This window comes from Peromyscus californicus, unplaced genomic scaffold (assembly GCF_007827085.1).
Source record: "Peromyscus californicus insignis strain IS unplaced genomic scaffold, ASM782708v3 Scaffold_3__1_contigs__length_106647218, whole genome shotgun sequence".
Classification (NCBI taxonomy): Eukaryota; Metazoa; Chordata; class Mammalia; order Rodentia; family Cricetidae; genus Peromyscus; species Peromyscus californicus.
The window spans coordinates 105246678-105261283 of NW_026294551.1; the positions used below are offsets into that span (position 1 = coordinate 105246678).

At 42.1% G+C, this 14606-nt stretch overlaps 1 protein-coding gene across 5 annotated transcripts in view; it reads left to right on the top strand.

Annotated features, from left to right (window-relative positions):
- Mrtfb (myocardin related transcription factor B) overlaps positions 1-14606 on the top strand; it is a 168881-nt gene that overhangs the window by 118896 nt on the left and 35379 nt on the right. For all 5 annotated transcript variants that reach the window (XM_052759556.1, XM_052759557.1, XM_052759555.1 and 2 more), the window contains 5 exons: positions 5074-5139; positions 7149-7204; positions 9159-9234; positions 11892-12053; positions 13570-13748. In XM_052759556.1, coding sequence (XP_052615516.1) covers positions 5074-5139; positions 7149-7204; positions 9159-9234; positions 11892-12053; positions 13570-13748 — 539 coding nt within the window. The remainder of the gene's footprint in view (positions 1-5073; positions 5140-7148; positions 7205-9158; positions 9235-11891; positions 12054-13569; positions 13749-14606) is intronic.

Sequence of the window (14606 nt, forward strand, 5' to 3'; positions counted from 1 at the left end):
GACATGTCTCACTGTCCAGAAAGTCTAAATTTTTAAAATATTTTAAATGCCGTATTCTGTAGGTCTTTGAAGTGTTTGAAGATTACCTATCTATCTGAAATATATCTATGTATACCTAGAAAACTTAACTAACATGCTACAAGTTTGACTATCATAGAAGACTAATTATTAATCTGTATTTCTTAATTATCCATTACAATCTAAATGGTTACATTGAACATAATACCTCTAACAAGAGTAGAAATATATATACAGTATAACAAAATCAGCTCTAAATTTGTATTAATAAACTAAAATCTATAGCAATATAAAACATTTCTAAACAAGTTGTTCTCTAAAAGTTCATTAATCTACCCTTTCATCCTATCATTTTCTATACTATCCCCCTTTCTTCTTTAGAAAGGGATTGTATTTATAATCAACTTGTTTTAAATAAAAATATTGGTTTTTCTCTGTCCCACACCAGAGTCCTCTCTCGACCTTTTTTTTTTTTTTTTTAGCAATATGTTTGGGTTTAGACAAGGAATGTGCCAATTCCATTTCCAAAGCCAGCTTGGTATATTTGGGAATTTGGGCGTAGCTTCTCTTACTACTTCCTGCTGGGGGGTGGGGAACGCTGTATCTTATGGGGACACAAAGAAAATTTTAGGATTATGGTATAGTCCGTGAGGATGTATTCTCTGAGCCAGTTGCCTTGAAACGGTTCTGAATGTTGGATCATCTGGGCCATGGTGTCATCAGAGACCTTTCAGGGGGTCTTGGCTGGTCAAACCTGATGTATCTTAATCTTGAACAAATCCATAGCCTCTGGCTTTCTGTGGAAACAAAGCAGAGTCTCCTTTCCAAAGCAACATATCCTTACATCTAAATTTTGAAGTCAAGGTACCTTTAAAATATACATATTTAACTCAACAGCTTTTACAGTCAAATTTTTTCTGCAGTTAAAAATCCCAAAGACAACACAATCCAGATTCTCTGTGTAATATCCATCTTTATGTGGCTTATTTTTTATACTACCTTTACTGTCTCTTTAAAGACTTTATTTTTAAAAACTATTTCTTTATATAACTGTATATATTCCTTTTTCTCTCTCTTCCAAGCCTACGTACATTTTTACACACATTGTAAAGCATTAAAGTCTTATTCCATCTGAATCTGTCTTACTGTGAATCTGTTGTTTTAAACTGCAGCATTACTAGGGCTAAAATAGCAACTTTGGCTGGTGCTCCGCCCACCTCAGTCCCACATTGGGCACCAAATGTCGATGTAACAGTCTATTAAATAAGAAACACAGAGCCAAATGCAGAGTTAAAAGCCCAAGAGGTCGGAGCAGTAGCTGAGAGCTGATACTAAAAAACCTTTCTTACCCTTCGCTGCCACTGTTGTCCTTCCCCTCAGAAAGAGACCTACTTCCTGTGTATCTTTTTATTGACTTTCTCTTCTGCCTTCTTATTGGTTGTAAACCCAACCATATGACCTCCTTGTCACTACCTGTCTATACAGACCTCCAGGTCTTCTGTGGTTGGTATTGAGATTAAAGGCGTGTGTCTCCATGCTGGCTGTATCCTTGAACACACAGGGATATGTCTGTCATGTGATCGGGATTAAAGGTGTGCGCCACCACCACCTGGCCTCTGCTATGGCTTGCTATTAGCTCTGACCCCCCAGGCAACTTTATTTATTAACATACAAATAAAATCACGTTTCAGTACAAATGAAATATCACCATAGGAACCTTTCCTGATCAGGTGTCTTGGCCATAGCCATGGACACCTCTGTGGTCAGAAGAGTCATGTCCTCTATTTTCAAGGTCCCTGATTCCTTTCACAATCCCTGAAAAGCACTAGTAAATACACCCTGCCCAACCTCTGCCTCCCAGGTGGTGCACCTGTCCGCTGGCATGTACTCTGTGTTCATTGGTTTCTACTAAGTTGGTGAGTAGAGTACTAAAAGGAAGTTTGCTGTTTTCTAAAATTACTAGTCTGCACTATATGGTACTATATAACTAGTACATTCTAAGAATAGCCTTTACCACATTGTTCCTCACTAATTGTGTTTAATATGAACAAATGCCATAGTTGAATTTTAAAATTCACCAAGATTTGCAATGTGCTGGGGCATCTCTGTTCCCCACCTTCCACACCCAGTGTTCACCAAGCTCTACAACTGATCTTTACCCCCTGTCTACCTGAGTCTGTGTTAGATAATATGTGTCCCATAGTGTCCACCTTTGGGTATAGACAGGATAGAAGAGCTAGGCAACCAACAGATATAATATAACTCATTACTTCTAAGTCTACCTCCTCTCCAGTCATGTCCTTTCTAATGTCTTCGCTTCAAAGTAGTGTCCCATTAGCAGTTACTGATGCCTCTCCAGCAATCCCATAAAACAGAGGCCTTAGAATAGCTTGCCTTTGGGGAGTTACATGGGGAATTTTGAGAGCATCGGTTAAGTCATTTTGTTCCCTTCAGGCCAAATGACCTAGGTTGTCCAAGGGGTTGCTTATTTTAGCCGTATAGGAACTGGGTGAAAAACACAGGACTTGGGTGTGGTTTTTGTTTTAACAATTGGTGATTGGTGCCTTGTCTCTGTGGTATGAGAAATGTATATCTGCTCTCTGCCTCTAGTTCTTGGCACACAGCTCCTAACGTGGTTTCCTAGGTGACAGGAGGAGGGGGTGAGTAAGCATCTTCTGTCAGCCTTGATCTTAGTCCTCAGTTCCTGACACAGACTGCTCAGTGTTGTCAGTGACAAGAACATCTGGGGTATGCTAGATGATAGGTAGCTAGGGCCCCTGATGGCTTCTGGGTACCTTTAGTTCCAGGAAGGCACAGATGGAGTCAGAGAAAGGATAGAAGCCCAGCAGAGGACCTCTCCCTGTGCATCTCTTCCAGTGATCTGTTTCTGAATTGTGTCCTTTATAGTAAAGCAGCAATCATAAAGTACCTTCCTGCATTTTGTGGAACCGTCAGGCAAATACTCAAGTCTGAGGAGGATGCTGTAGTATGAATAGTCTCAGCTAGGGACTAGTATTTGAAATTGGGAACATCTAGGGAGTCGTATTTGATTGGAACTGTTGGACATCCAGTTGCTATCTTCAGATTGGAGGACAGAGACACAGGGAAAGCCTGTGCATTTGCAGTCAGAAATGTCGGTCCCAAGGAATGCATTAGAGTGGCATGTGTCTGTTCTGTGTGCTAGCTTCACAGATATACTGTGTGTGTTAACATGAGTGATTGCAATCTTGAATGAATGCAATCAGGACTGCCCTCCTGTGCTTGGGGGATGGGGGTAGTCCCTGAAGCAACCAGTGTCCAATCAGAAGAGCCTCTGAGAAGCACAAACGTGCTTTGCCTCTTGGCTTGCTGATGGAGTAACTGCTGATGTCCTGATGTAAATATGCAGAAAGTGTAGTGTTCAAAGCATGTCTCCTAACTACAGATTGTGTTTGGGTTGTTTTTTTTAAAAGGGCCATTGTTGTTGTGTGATCTTTCTCTGAGGATCCCTGGGGAGAAGGGAAAGACACTGCTTGCTGCTGGGGCTTCTCCCTGACATGGACCCTCTGAGCTGGAGTGACACCCTGACCCTTTATCCTCTTGGGATTTCCTTGGGATTCTCCCTGCTGTGACCACCTTAAGTACCACCCAGCATTAGCCTCTACACTCCTGAAAAATGCTAGTGTCAGAAGTATGCATGCTGTTTAAGCTGCTTTTACTTGGCTTTTACTCTCTGTGGCTGTTTTATATCAACCGTTTCAGCTCTAAATGTGGTATCAGTGAAACTGTGGCCCAAAACCAAATGTATCTCATTTCTGTGTTCAGGACTCTTATATAGGTGTTCGTAAGAGCCATTGAGCAGTTCAGGGCTCTTTGGGCAACCTGAGGCAGGACTCTGCTCTGCAGTCCTCATAGGGTCAACACTGTCAGGACTGTGGTCTCTGAGGCACGCAGGGTCTCCTGCAGGTGGGAGACACTAGTATGATGCATTCTAACCTTTTGTTCAGTCTCTTCTCCCTGCCATTAAGAAACGGGCATATTTTGTTTCATCATGTTGGTGACTTTTATGCAGACCCGTAGTCATCCTAACTGTAATTTGAAAATAAAAGCAAAACAAGTTAAAGTAACTAGGGAAAAGGCTTCTGTTTTACTTGCTGTGTTCTTTTTAAATAGACTTGTTTTCTAAATTGAATTTCTAGAGATGCTGTAAACAGAATCTCCTTGAAAATGGGGGGGGGGTAAATTAATTTTTGTTTGACAAGCTAAATGTCCACATTTCCTAATGTGGGCCTTGTTTCTACCAATTCTCACAATTTACTTTGTAGTAGACAGTGATACCAGTTGAGTATAGCTTTTTCAGGACTTTTAGGGTGAGATTCAGTGTGTGTTTATGCAGCCTGTTAAATTCATAACTTAGAAGTTTCTCTCTGGCCTAATTTATATGTATTTAAGCATCACTGAAGCTGTTTCTTTTAAATTCTTTCCTGGTGGAGAAGTCCTTCCAAACAAGCCAGTCTTTTCTTAAAGTAAATTGTTACTATTAACATAGAAAAAATGTCAGGGAACCTCATATTGTTGCTCCAAATGAGATTTCCTTTGAACAAGTCATAATGTATAAGCCAACTATCAGTTCACTTGAATATTGTGTGAAGTATTTAAATAGGAAATGCCTAGCATTCATCATAAATTCAAATTATTAACTAAACAAAAGAATTGCTGAGTAAATTCAGAATTCACCAGCAAGCAGAATCACAAAATATTTTTTTTTACAACTTAGTACCAAGTAATGTCTTCTCTCACCTCCCTTCTTAAGACAAGATCTCACCCTCCATGTAGTTCAGGATGTCCTGGAACTCAGTATGCAACTTGACTGGCCTCAGACCTGCAGTAGCCCTCTTGCTTCAGCCCCTTGAGAGCTGGGATTAAAGACATGGCTACCATACTCAGCTTCCCAATTGACTTCCTTCTTGTTGGATAATGCAGTGGGTGTTTAATAAAGGTTAACAGTGTCTCCTTTGGAGCTGCAGGAATTGAGGTTACAGCTGCTGATAAACTCAAACTCTTTCCTTTCCACAGTGCTCCAGCTGAGGCTGCAGCAGAGGAGGACGAGAGAACAGCTAGTGGACCAGGGCATCATGCCACGTAAGACCAAGTCACTGTTGCTGTGGTGTGTGGGGACAGGATGGCCATTCCTGAGGAAGGCTTCCCTCCTTCTGTTCAGTCCTTGCACTTTCCGTGAATGCTCATCAGGAGAGTCAGGTGTCAGCATGGCTCAGCCAGGAGAACCCTTAGTACATCTTAAAAACAGATGCAGCTTAAAAAATGGGCTTGAATTTTACACTAATGAAGAATGCCTTTAAGACACTGCGAAGTTCTTTTTTTAAAGATTTATTTATTTATTTTATGTGTATGAGTGCTCTGCTTGTATGTATGCCTGCATGACAGAGGAGGGCATTAAATACCATTATACATGGTTATAAGCCACTATGTGGTTGCTGGGAATTGAACTCAGGTCCTCTCGAAGAGCAGCCAGTGCTCTTAACCATTGAGCCATCTCTCCAGCCCCCACTATGGAGTTCTTACTGTGAGCTTTAATGTCTGTTTGGACTTTAAAGTGGTTGAACTGATAATTCTGCTGGTATATCTGAGGTTAGACCTACAAGAGTAATGTGATAGCCTTAACTCATGACCTTCAGAATTCTACCTGAATTTAAGGTCATTCTCCATGGTGCTGGGCTATGGTCTACCTAATTACACGCATCTCGGGTTTGTAACTGATGGAATGCTATTTACAGTTAGTTTGGGCTTTCTGGCCTTGAGTACACTTGTTTCTTTCAAGAGATTCATAAGAGTTGATTTTAGAATATTTATCTAGACTGTTTTCTTTACCTTTAACCACTAGGTTTGGGAGTTTTAGAGGAGAGAATGGTTGTTTTCCATATGCCATGGACTTTGTTTAGAAATTAACTTTTCCAAGAGTTAATTTATTCCACTTTAAAACACTAGAAATTACAGAACAAACATGTGTTTCCCAGTCCTGTAACTCATTGCTAGCCCAGAAATCTTTATCAGTTAATGAAGATAAGGAATGCTTGTTTGTTTTTTAGCAGATTTTTTTTTTCATCAGTGAAACTTTTATAGACTGCTATCAGTCATCTAAGTCTCTTAAATCCAGCTGTGGCCACCCAGAGCCACTCTGATAACTGCTCAGCATCTCCACCACCACAGTCCTCCCCCAGCCAGCTCATCAACAGTACCAGTAATGATGCTTACAGCACTACTTCTGGGTCAGCCCTGGCTGGTGTGTAGAGCTGGTCCTCAGCCAGGCTGGCAGGGGTAGGCTACTGGGAGCCTCGGAAGTGTCTCAAGGACTAAACTAGAAGATTATGCTCAAGACAACCTGCCCAGGGAAGCCTAGTCCTATCTCCCATTTACTGACCTACGCCCATGGTTCTTAGGTACAATGGTGGATGTACACAAATCAAGAGTCTCCAAAGATGACAGACTGAAATGCAAATACCGTTTCTCCTTGTGCTGAGATTCTGAAATAGAATACTGATGACTTACTAAAGAATCATCTTTTGTGTGTTGCACTGTGGTGTGGTACAAAGAACATGACCCTTTGAATTTAGAATGCTAGATTTAAATCACACCTGGACCAACATTTAGCTGTATGACCTCAGGGACTTGCACACATCGTATTCTGGGATTCATCCTCACCTGGCAGGTTTATTAGGGAGACCAACAGCAGTCGTAACTGTGCCTCACCACAGAACCAAGATGGTTGTGAGTTCTGAATAAATGCATGCTGTGTGTCCCCATGTTCGAGTTCCAGAGCCACATGAGCTTTGTCTGGCAGCGTATCTGGGCGCTAAGAACAAAACCTGTGGGGTCCCTGGGCCTTGGAATGGCCTGACCTGGTACTTACACAGTCCTGAGACAGCAGCTCTGTTTGAAGTGTCCACTTGCTTTATTTGTGATGTACGTCATTTCATTCGGGCAGCATTGAAGTCTTCATGTTTGGAGGGGTCTCATAAAGGAACTGTAAATAAATGTCAGCACAGATACACACTGTTGGGGTTAGCAGAGTGGCAAGCTAAGATGTGAGCTCCTGTTTATGCTATAGAAACCATTTGTTTTCTTCCTAACAGCTTTGAAGAGTCCGGCAGCATTCCATGAGCAGATAAAAAGCCTGGAGCGAGCCAGAGTAAGTCATTTCACTTTAAAAATCTTTATTTCTCTGCTGTATCCCAAGCACCAGTACTCCTAAATATATTGATGCAGAATATACCCATTATCTCCAAGATCTGTGGTGTAGATAGCATGTATTCTGGGGTAGCTTGATTTCTAGAGGCTTTTAGAAAGTGTCTGACAGTTCAGTTTTGTTCTTTTAAAATCAGTAGCATCATGGAAAAGATGGCTCAGTCAGTAGAGTGTTTGCCACAGGGCTGTGTTTAAAGCGAGTCTGGGCCTGGCAGCTCACACCTATACTGATCCCAGCACTGAGGAAGCTGAGGCAAGAAGTGCTTGCTGACCAGCCAGGTTAACCAACTGGGTGAGCTCACCTGACATAGCCTCTGTCCTCCACATGCACATACTCACATGTGTGCACATGTGCATGCATTACCCCAACACTCTACATGTCTGTATTCACACATGTACACATGTGCATGCATTGTCCCACATACACACCCATAAAAAACAAACAGTAATTGTCTTAGTTAGGGTTTCTATTGCTGTGAAGAGACACCATGACCACAGCAACTCTTATGAAGGAAAACATTTAGTTGGGGCTAGCTTACAGTTCAAAGGTTCAGTCCATTATCATCATGGCATAAAGCATGGCAGTGTGCAGGCAGACTTGGTGCTGGAGGAGGAGCTGAGAATCCTAGACCTTGATCCACAGGCAACAGGAAGTAGACTGTGTCACTGGAAGTAGCTTGAGCAAAGAACACCTCAAAGCCCACCCCACAGTGACACACTTCCTCCAACAAAGCCAGAAAGAGAAAGTGAAAAAAGTGAAGAGAAAGTGAAAAAAGATACCTGACATCAGCCTCTGTCCTCTTCATGCACGTGCATGAATACATATGCACATGTATTGCCCCCAACACTCTATATGCACATGCTCACATATACACATGAATTAGCCCCCCACATGTACATGTGCATGCATTACTCTGACACAGAGTCATAAAATAAACAAATGTAACTAGTTCATTTGTTTTCAGGGCTGTGCTAACTAGCTTCTTATTAATTTGACACAAGCTAAAATGCCCCAGCAAATGACAAGCCTGTAGGACGTTTCCGTGACCCATGACTGGTGTAGGGAGGGCCTAGCTCATCACACCTGGGCTGGTGGGCCTGGGTTTTATAAGGAAGAAGTCTTGAGCCAGACCAGAGTCTAACAGACACACTGGGCAAGAGCCTCTGCTGTTTGTCAGCCCTGCAGAGGAACAAGAAAGTCATGTGCTTCTCAAGGTGCTCGACCAGTTTCCCTGTGGGTCTGTGTCACTGTTGATTTGCCTAAGGATTGAGAGCACAGCTAAATAAAGAACGTGCTACACTCAGCTGTGTTCTTGAAAGTGATTCTTTGGTGGCCACACATCAACGTGGGTGCTCAGTGCCATTATGTCTTTCTGTTTTTCCTGAGGGAAGGGGGTTCTGTTATGCAGTATGAAAATAAGAATATTATAAAAATTCCTTCACACTGTCCCCAGAATGCAATAATAACCTAGACCTATTGCTTGAGTGTTGAGTACAGTTTTAGAGAATGTGCTAAGACTATGAACTCAAATAAAATATTATTATTATTTTTAAAAACTTGAATATCTAAATAAATTTCTACTTTTATAAAGTATTGGTTTTATATAAAAGGGTTAAATCTTATGTTTATTCAAAGCTCATCTTAAAAATGTGAGCTTTTCTCAGTTTCACTATAAAACTCTATAAAGTAGTTATTTAAACTAATATGTGTCAGACCCCTGGGCGATACTGAAGGCTACACGGCAGTCTTGTACTAGATGATAGTTCCCCTAAGCACTAATTTCTAGTTACTCTCTCAAAGACACAACAAAAAGGGTGTATAATTTATTTTTGAAGAAAATCTAAAACTACAATAAATCATGAACAACTTTTTTTTTTTTTTTTTTTTTTTTTTAAAGACCGAAAACTTTCTGAAGCACAAGATCCGGAGTCGCCCAGACCGCTCCGAGCTGGTCAGAATGCATATTTTAGAAGGTAAGAGGTTTATTTCTTCATGCTTGGCTACATTTCTTTAAGGAGAAAAGTGAGGTGTCTACCATTTCTGTTTATTCCCATTTTAATAACGTTTTACTCTGCAGGCTGACATCCTCCAAATTGGATAGCACCATAAAGACTCAAAACTTGACCCCTAGGGAACATTTGACCTCTAGACAATCAATTAATGGCTGCTTCTTCTACCAGCGGGTTCCTCAGTTTCACGTGTACTGTCCTGGAAGGACGTTTGTGGTCCGTAGGACTCCTCTGTCATGAGAGAGATATGTCATTAAAGTCAGTGCACACAGTAGTCACACATCTAGCTCTAGATTTTTGACAGCTTGGATCTCATTGATATTTATCTGAAATGATGCTCACACAGGTTGCTGCTCCTCTTTGTCGATACTTACAGTCTTGACATGACCATTACTAATCGCTTCTGAGTGATGTAGTCTTAGCCCTTGGAGGCAAAGCAGTATCATTCCATTCCTGCAGAATACATGGCTCACATGGATGTCCTTCTCTCTAAGAAAGTCTTCTTAAAAGCCAGCTTCTCCATCAGAAATTTCCAGAGTTCTACTTTTGCCTCATTCTGCTTCTATAACTTACTGAGCAAGAGTAGGAGCTTGGGTTTTTTAACAGTCTTGAGTGTGTTAAGCTTTAAGAAGAATCTGGAAACATCACAGACATTTAGAGACAGTTGTGGGGTAGGAAGAGCCTGTTCTCTCCAAGTCTAGTGACAGAATCAGGATAGCAGCCTGGTAGCTCAGACACAGCCAGAGTGCACTTCTTCAGGAGGCTGTGCGTCCACTGGCCTAATGCTAGGCACCAGGGGCCCAATAATGAGCATCATGTGCTTCAGGGGCAGAGACAGACAGGAACAACCAGGCAGCTCTGCCTGAGAAAGGACACAGGTTGATAACTGTGTTAGAATGTGCTCTGAAGAAATGGCAAGTGCCACACTGGCCTCCACAGACTGAAGAGTGTTCTCCTGTATGTGTCCTTCTTGTCCCAAGCAGGAGGTGGGAGATGTGTGCCTTTCCCCACCGTGGGTTGTGTTCTCAGACAGCCCCTTGAACAGAAAAACTTCTCAGAGAGCCAGTGTTAGCATAGAGCACTGCAGATCTTGGGGGTCATTGACTTCAGCTAAATAACACTAACACAGCAAAGAACAATACATGTGCATGAATATGTGAGTGTATACAATGCTGTCTGTATTTGCCTTCTGACTCTAGATGTCATTAGTAGACTTAAAATAAAAAGAAATACATCTACCCAAATCTTCTTTTATGAAAAAGAAAAAAAAGGAAGCAAGGCCAAGGAGATGGTGAGCCGGCTCGCAATCAGTTGTTGCTCTTGTGGAGGATACTGTTTGCTTGGAATGCCCGTGTCAAGCAGCTCACAACCTCCTGTACCTCCAGCTCTAAGGGATCTGATGCCCTCTTCTAGCCTCCATGGACACCAAGCACACACATGGTATATAGACACACATGCAAGCAAAACATTCATATGCATATTTTTAATATAAGAGTATATATTGAAACATGCATTCTCAAGTTGAGATCTGAGAATAAGAATATATCATCTTTTAGTTTTTAATTACCTTATCATATATTTTTACATTAACCTAATTTAATTGAATTGGGTTTTTGGCAGGTTAGATTCTAAATTATTTTCTGAAATTCAACAGCATAAATTGAGCCTCAGCTCCATGGAGTTAAGGAGGAAGTGAGACAGACAGAAGCACACCAACCTACCAGGCTCTGCTTACTACTGTGGGAAGGTTTTCCTTGCAGATGTATTGCTTAGGTGGAGAAGGGAGAGAGACCAAAGGCTTTCCCACCTTGAGCTTCATAGAAGCATTGAAAAAAATCCATGTGATTGGCTGGTTGATCCTGTTCTCCCTACACATAGTATCCTGTACAGTTCTGTGTGCTTCATCTCTGGAGCTCAGAATCAGCTCGTAATCTCGGGTAATAGTGTACCACTTATTTTTAAACCAGCAAAAACATAGCTCAAAACAATGGGAGGAGATGTTAATGACTTACCCCAAGGAACAACAGACATGATGAAGCAGAGGCATTGGGAGAGCTACACTGGCTTGTATCTGTTGTATAACTTATTTTAAGTGTATGAGCTGATGGTTCTATGCACCATAATCTCTGTGTAAAATGTGGGTTTTTTTATTCCAAAATGAGCTCAAATTCTTAATTATGATTACTGACCCTGATATGCAGTCAATCCAAGAGTATTAATCGTAGTTCTTCCTACTGAAGAAAGTAAGAGAAACTTCGGTCCTAGGATTTAGTGCCTCCCTTTCTAGGAACTGCCTTTCCAGTGAAGCCAAATGAGAACCATCCACTTGTAGAGCTCTGGGCCACATGTGTCCTCATGCTGTGTCCTCTGGTACCTAGTAAACGTGTTCTAAACAGACCTGACCTCCTACTGCAGGCAGATGGCGGCAGCCCCGTTTCCAGCTTCAGCCCATGATTGTTCAAGTCTGGGGCCTCCATGTTGCATAGATAAGTAGCTGCCCTGCTCTGAGAGAAACAATCTACCAAGCACTCTCAGCAGTCACTCTCTCCTTCCAGAGTTTAACCCTATTCAGTTCCTTGGCCTGATAGGTGCCATGGTTAAAGCTGCACTTGGTCTTCCAGAAACGTTTGCAGAGCCGTCGCTGCAGGCCACGCAGATGAAGCTGAAGCGAGCTCGGCTGGCAGATGACCTGAACGAGAAGATTGCTCAGAGGCCTGGGCCCATGGAGCTGGTGGAGAAGAACATCCTTCCTGTGGACTCAAGCGTCAAGGAAGCCATTATAGGCAAGAGTAACAGTTTCTGTCTTCCACAGGAGTGCTAAATAAATTTGATCAAAATGCTAGCATCAATCAAGGGCATTGTTTTCTTAGTTGACTAGAAGCTGATAAACATCTATCTTGTTGCGACTGTTTTGTTACAGATTAGAAAATGGCCTCCTCTGTCAGGTAACGTGGATTTCTATTTTATGTCAGAGTGAGCTCTGATGCCATTATCACATTTTCTAAGATAAATTATTGTATTGTACTGTTTGACTTGTACTGTTGACTATTGCTAGACTCTTCGTTCTGTCTGTCTAGGAAGATGATAAGCTGCACAAGCACAGAGGAAGGCCCGAGGTTTCACTGCACTCTTGAGGAGAAGTAGCATCTGTCTGCTTTAGCTGCTCTTAGGCTTGGCTTGTGCTGCTCATCCTGTTCTTGGTACTTGAACCCAGGCCTATGCATGCACAGCACACTCTCACACACTGAGGCCTGCTTGTCTCACTGGTTTTTGTTTCTGGCATAGTTTTAGCAGGAAAACAAATGAATAATGATATTCATTCAGCACAGTTCTGTTTTTGTTTTTTGTTTGTTTTTGTTTTTATACTAACTGAGGGCTGGAGAGATGGCTCAGAGGTTAAGAGCACTGGCTGCTCTTCCAAAGGTCCTGAGTTCAATTCCCAGCAACCACATGTTGGCTCACAACCATCTGTAATGAGATCTGGTGCCCTCTTCTGGCCTGCAGGGATACACGCAGACAGAGCACTGTACACATAATTATACTAACTGAAAAATTATCTAGTACAGCTTTCATACTCCTCAGGGCTTCATACTCTGAGTTAGTGCAAGTTTAAAGCTTAGGCAGTTTGTAGTCACAAAATTCCAAAACGTGGAGTCAACTCTGATTCCAAACATTTGGGAAGATAGCCCCCAAAGTAAGGTGTGAGTGTAGGCGTGCTGTTCCTTGAAATGGAAACTAACACTCTCACTTCCTCCTCTGCTTCCTCCATGTGAACATTTCGGTTCCAGGTTGGGGTTTTAAAGAATAAGGTCCGTGCATCTCTTAAATATTATTCTGTTGAGCGGGTGTGCTCTGCTGCTCATTTTACAGAGTAGGCTTGTGTTCTGCATCCTGGATTGTCCTCTTGCTGTTGTGTTCTCCAGTGTCATTGAGAACCCTCCCCTCTGGGCCAGGCTGCAGAGGAGTGCTGATGCTCTGGCCTCCTGGCCAGCTTGTTCATAGCCCTGGGCTCCATCCCCAGTACCACAGGGACAGGAGCAACAACAAGGCACTCCTGTCCCCTCCCTTCCTACAGCTGGTCGCTGGACCCAAAGACTTGATCTGAATAGAAGAACATCAAACATCAAACCCCAAAGAGTACATGGCAGACAGCAGTGAGGCTCCTGCTAGAAGAGCCTCCATTTCTGTAGCAGTGTGGCTCCCTCTGGGAAGAGCCCAGCTTGAAGCCAGCTCCTAAAACTCCCCTTTCTCAGTCAGCCTTGGTTCCAGAGCCCAAGTTCACCATGGTTCTCTCTGCAGGTGTGGTGAAGGAGGACTATCCCCACACTCACGGAGAGTTCTCATTTGATGAAGATAGCAGTGACGCTTTGTCTCCAGACCAGCCAGCAAGCCAGGAGTCTCAGGGCTCAGCAGCATCCCCCAGTGAACCAAAAGTCAGTGCCTCGCCACCTCCTGTGACTGCAAACACGCCGGCCCAGGTAAGGCCTTCCTAACATTTTCACAGACTGTGTCAAGACAATGTTTTCACCAGAAGAAAAGTCTGAAATTACTGACACTTCCTACCTGTGAACACACACTGTAAAACTGCACAATTGGTTGTCACTTTGTAGTTCTAACATTCATACACACCCATTAGTCTAGCTTTTAGTGTGTTTCAAAAAATCTTCTTAGGACATTGGCCAACATAGTATAGTATAGTGTAGTATAGTATAGTATAATATAATATAATATAATATAATATAATATAATATAATATAATATAATATAATATAATATAATATAATTAATATAATTAATATAATTAATATAATATAATATACCTGTTTTCTATCATCTGAACCATTCTTAGAGGATCATATACATCCACACAGTCTTGAACATATCTCCATGGCCTCTTTGCCACAGCACTGACACCTCCTCCATTCTTGTCTGTCCAGCTGCCAGGAGCCATTGTCCTGCTACCTGTCTGTGAGTTTGACTCTTTAGGAAGCTCATTAAAAGTGGGATCAGTGTGTGTCTTTGTGAACTGGCTTATTTCACTTAGCATAATATCTAAGGTTCCAGCCATGTTGTAGCTGAGCCATGCAGAGAATCCCTGTCTTGATAACAAAAACATACAAATGTGTATAATTTTAATAGAGTTGAAGTGATACAACACATCTCAGTGAACCCGTCCATGTCATCAGCTACTCGGAGCCATTTCCTCATTTTCACTCTTGTGTTTATAGTAAGATGCCATTGTCTTCACGCATGCTTGCTGATTATATTTTTTCGGCATTTACCTGATTTTTTTTTTAGCTAAATTGCCAGATAATGAAGTGAGCCTTGGTATAAGG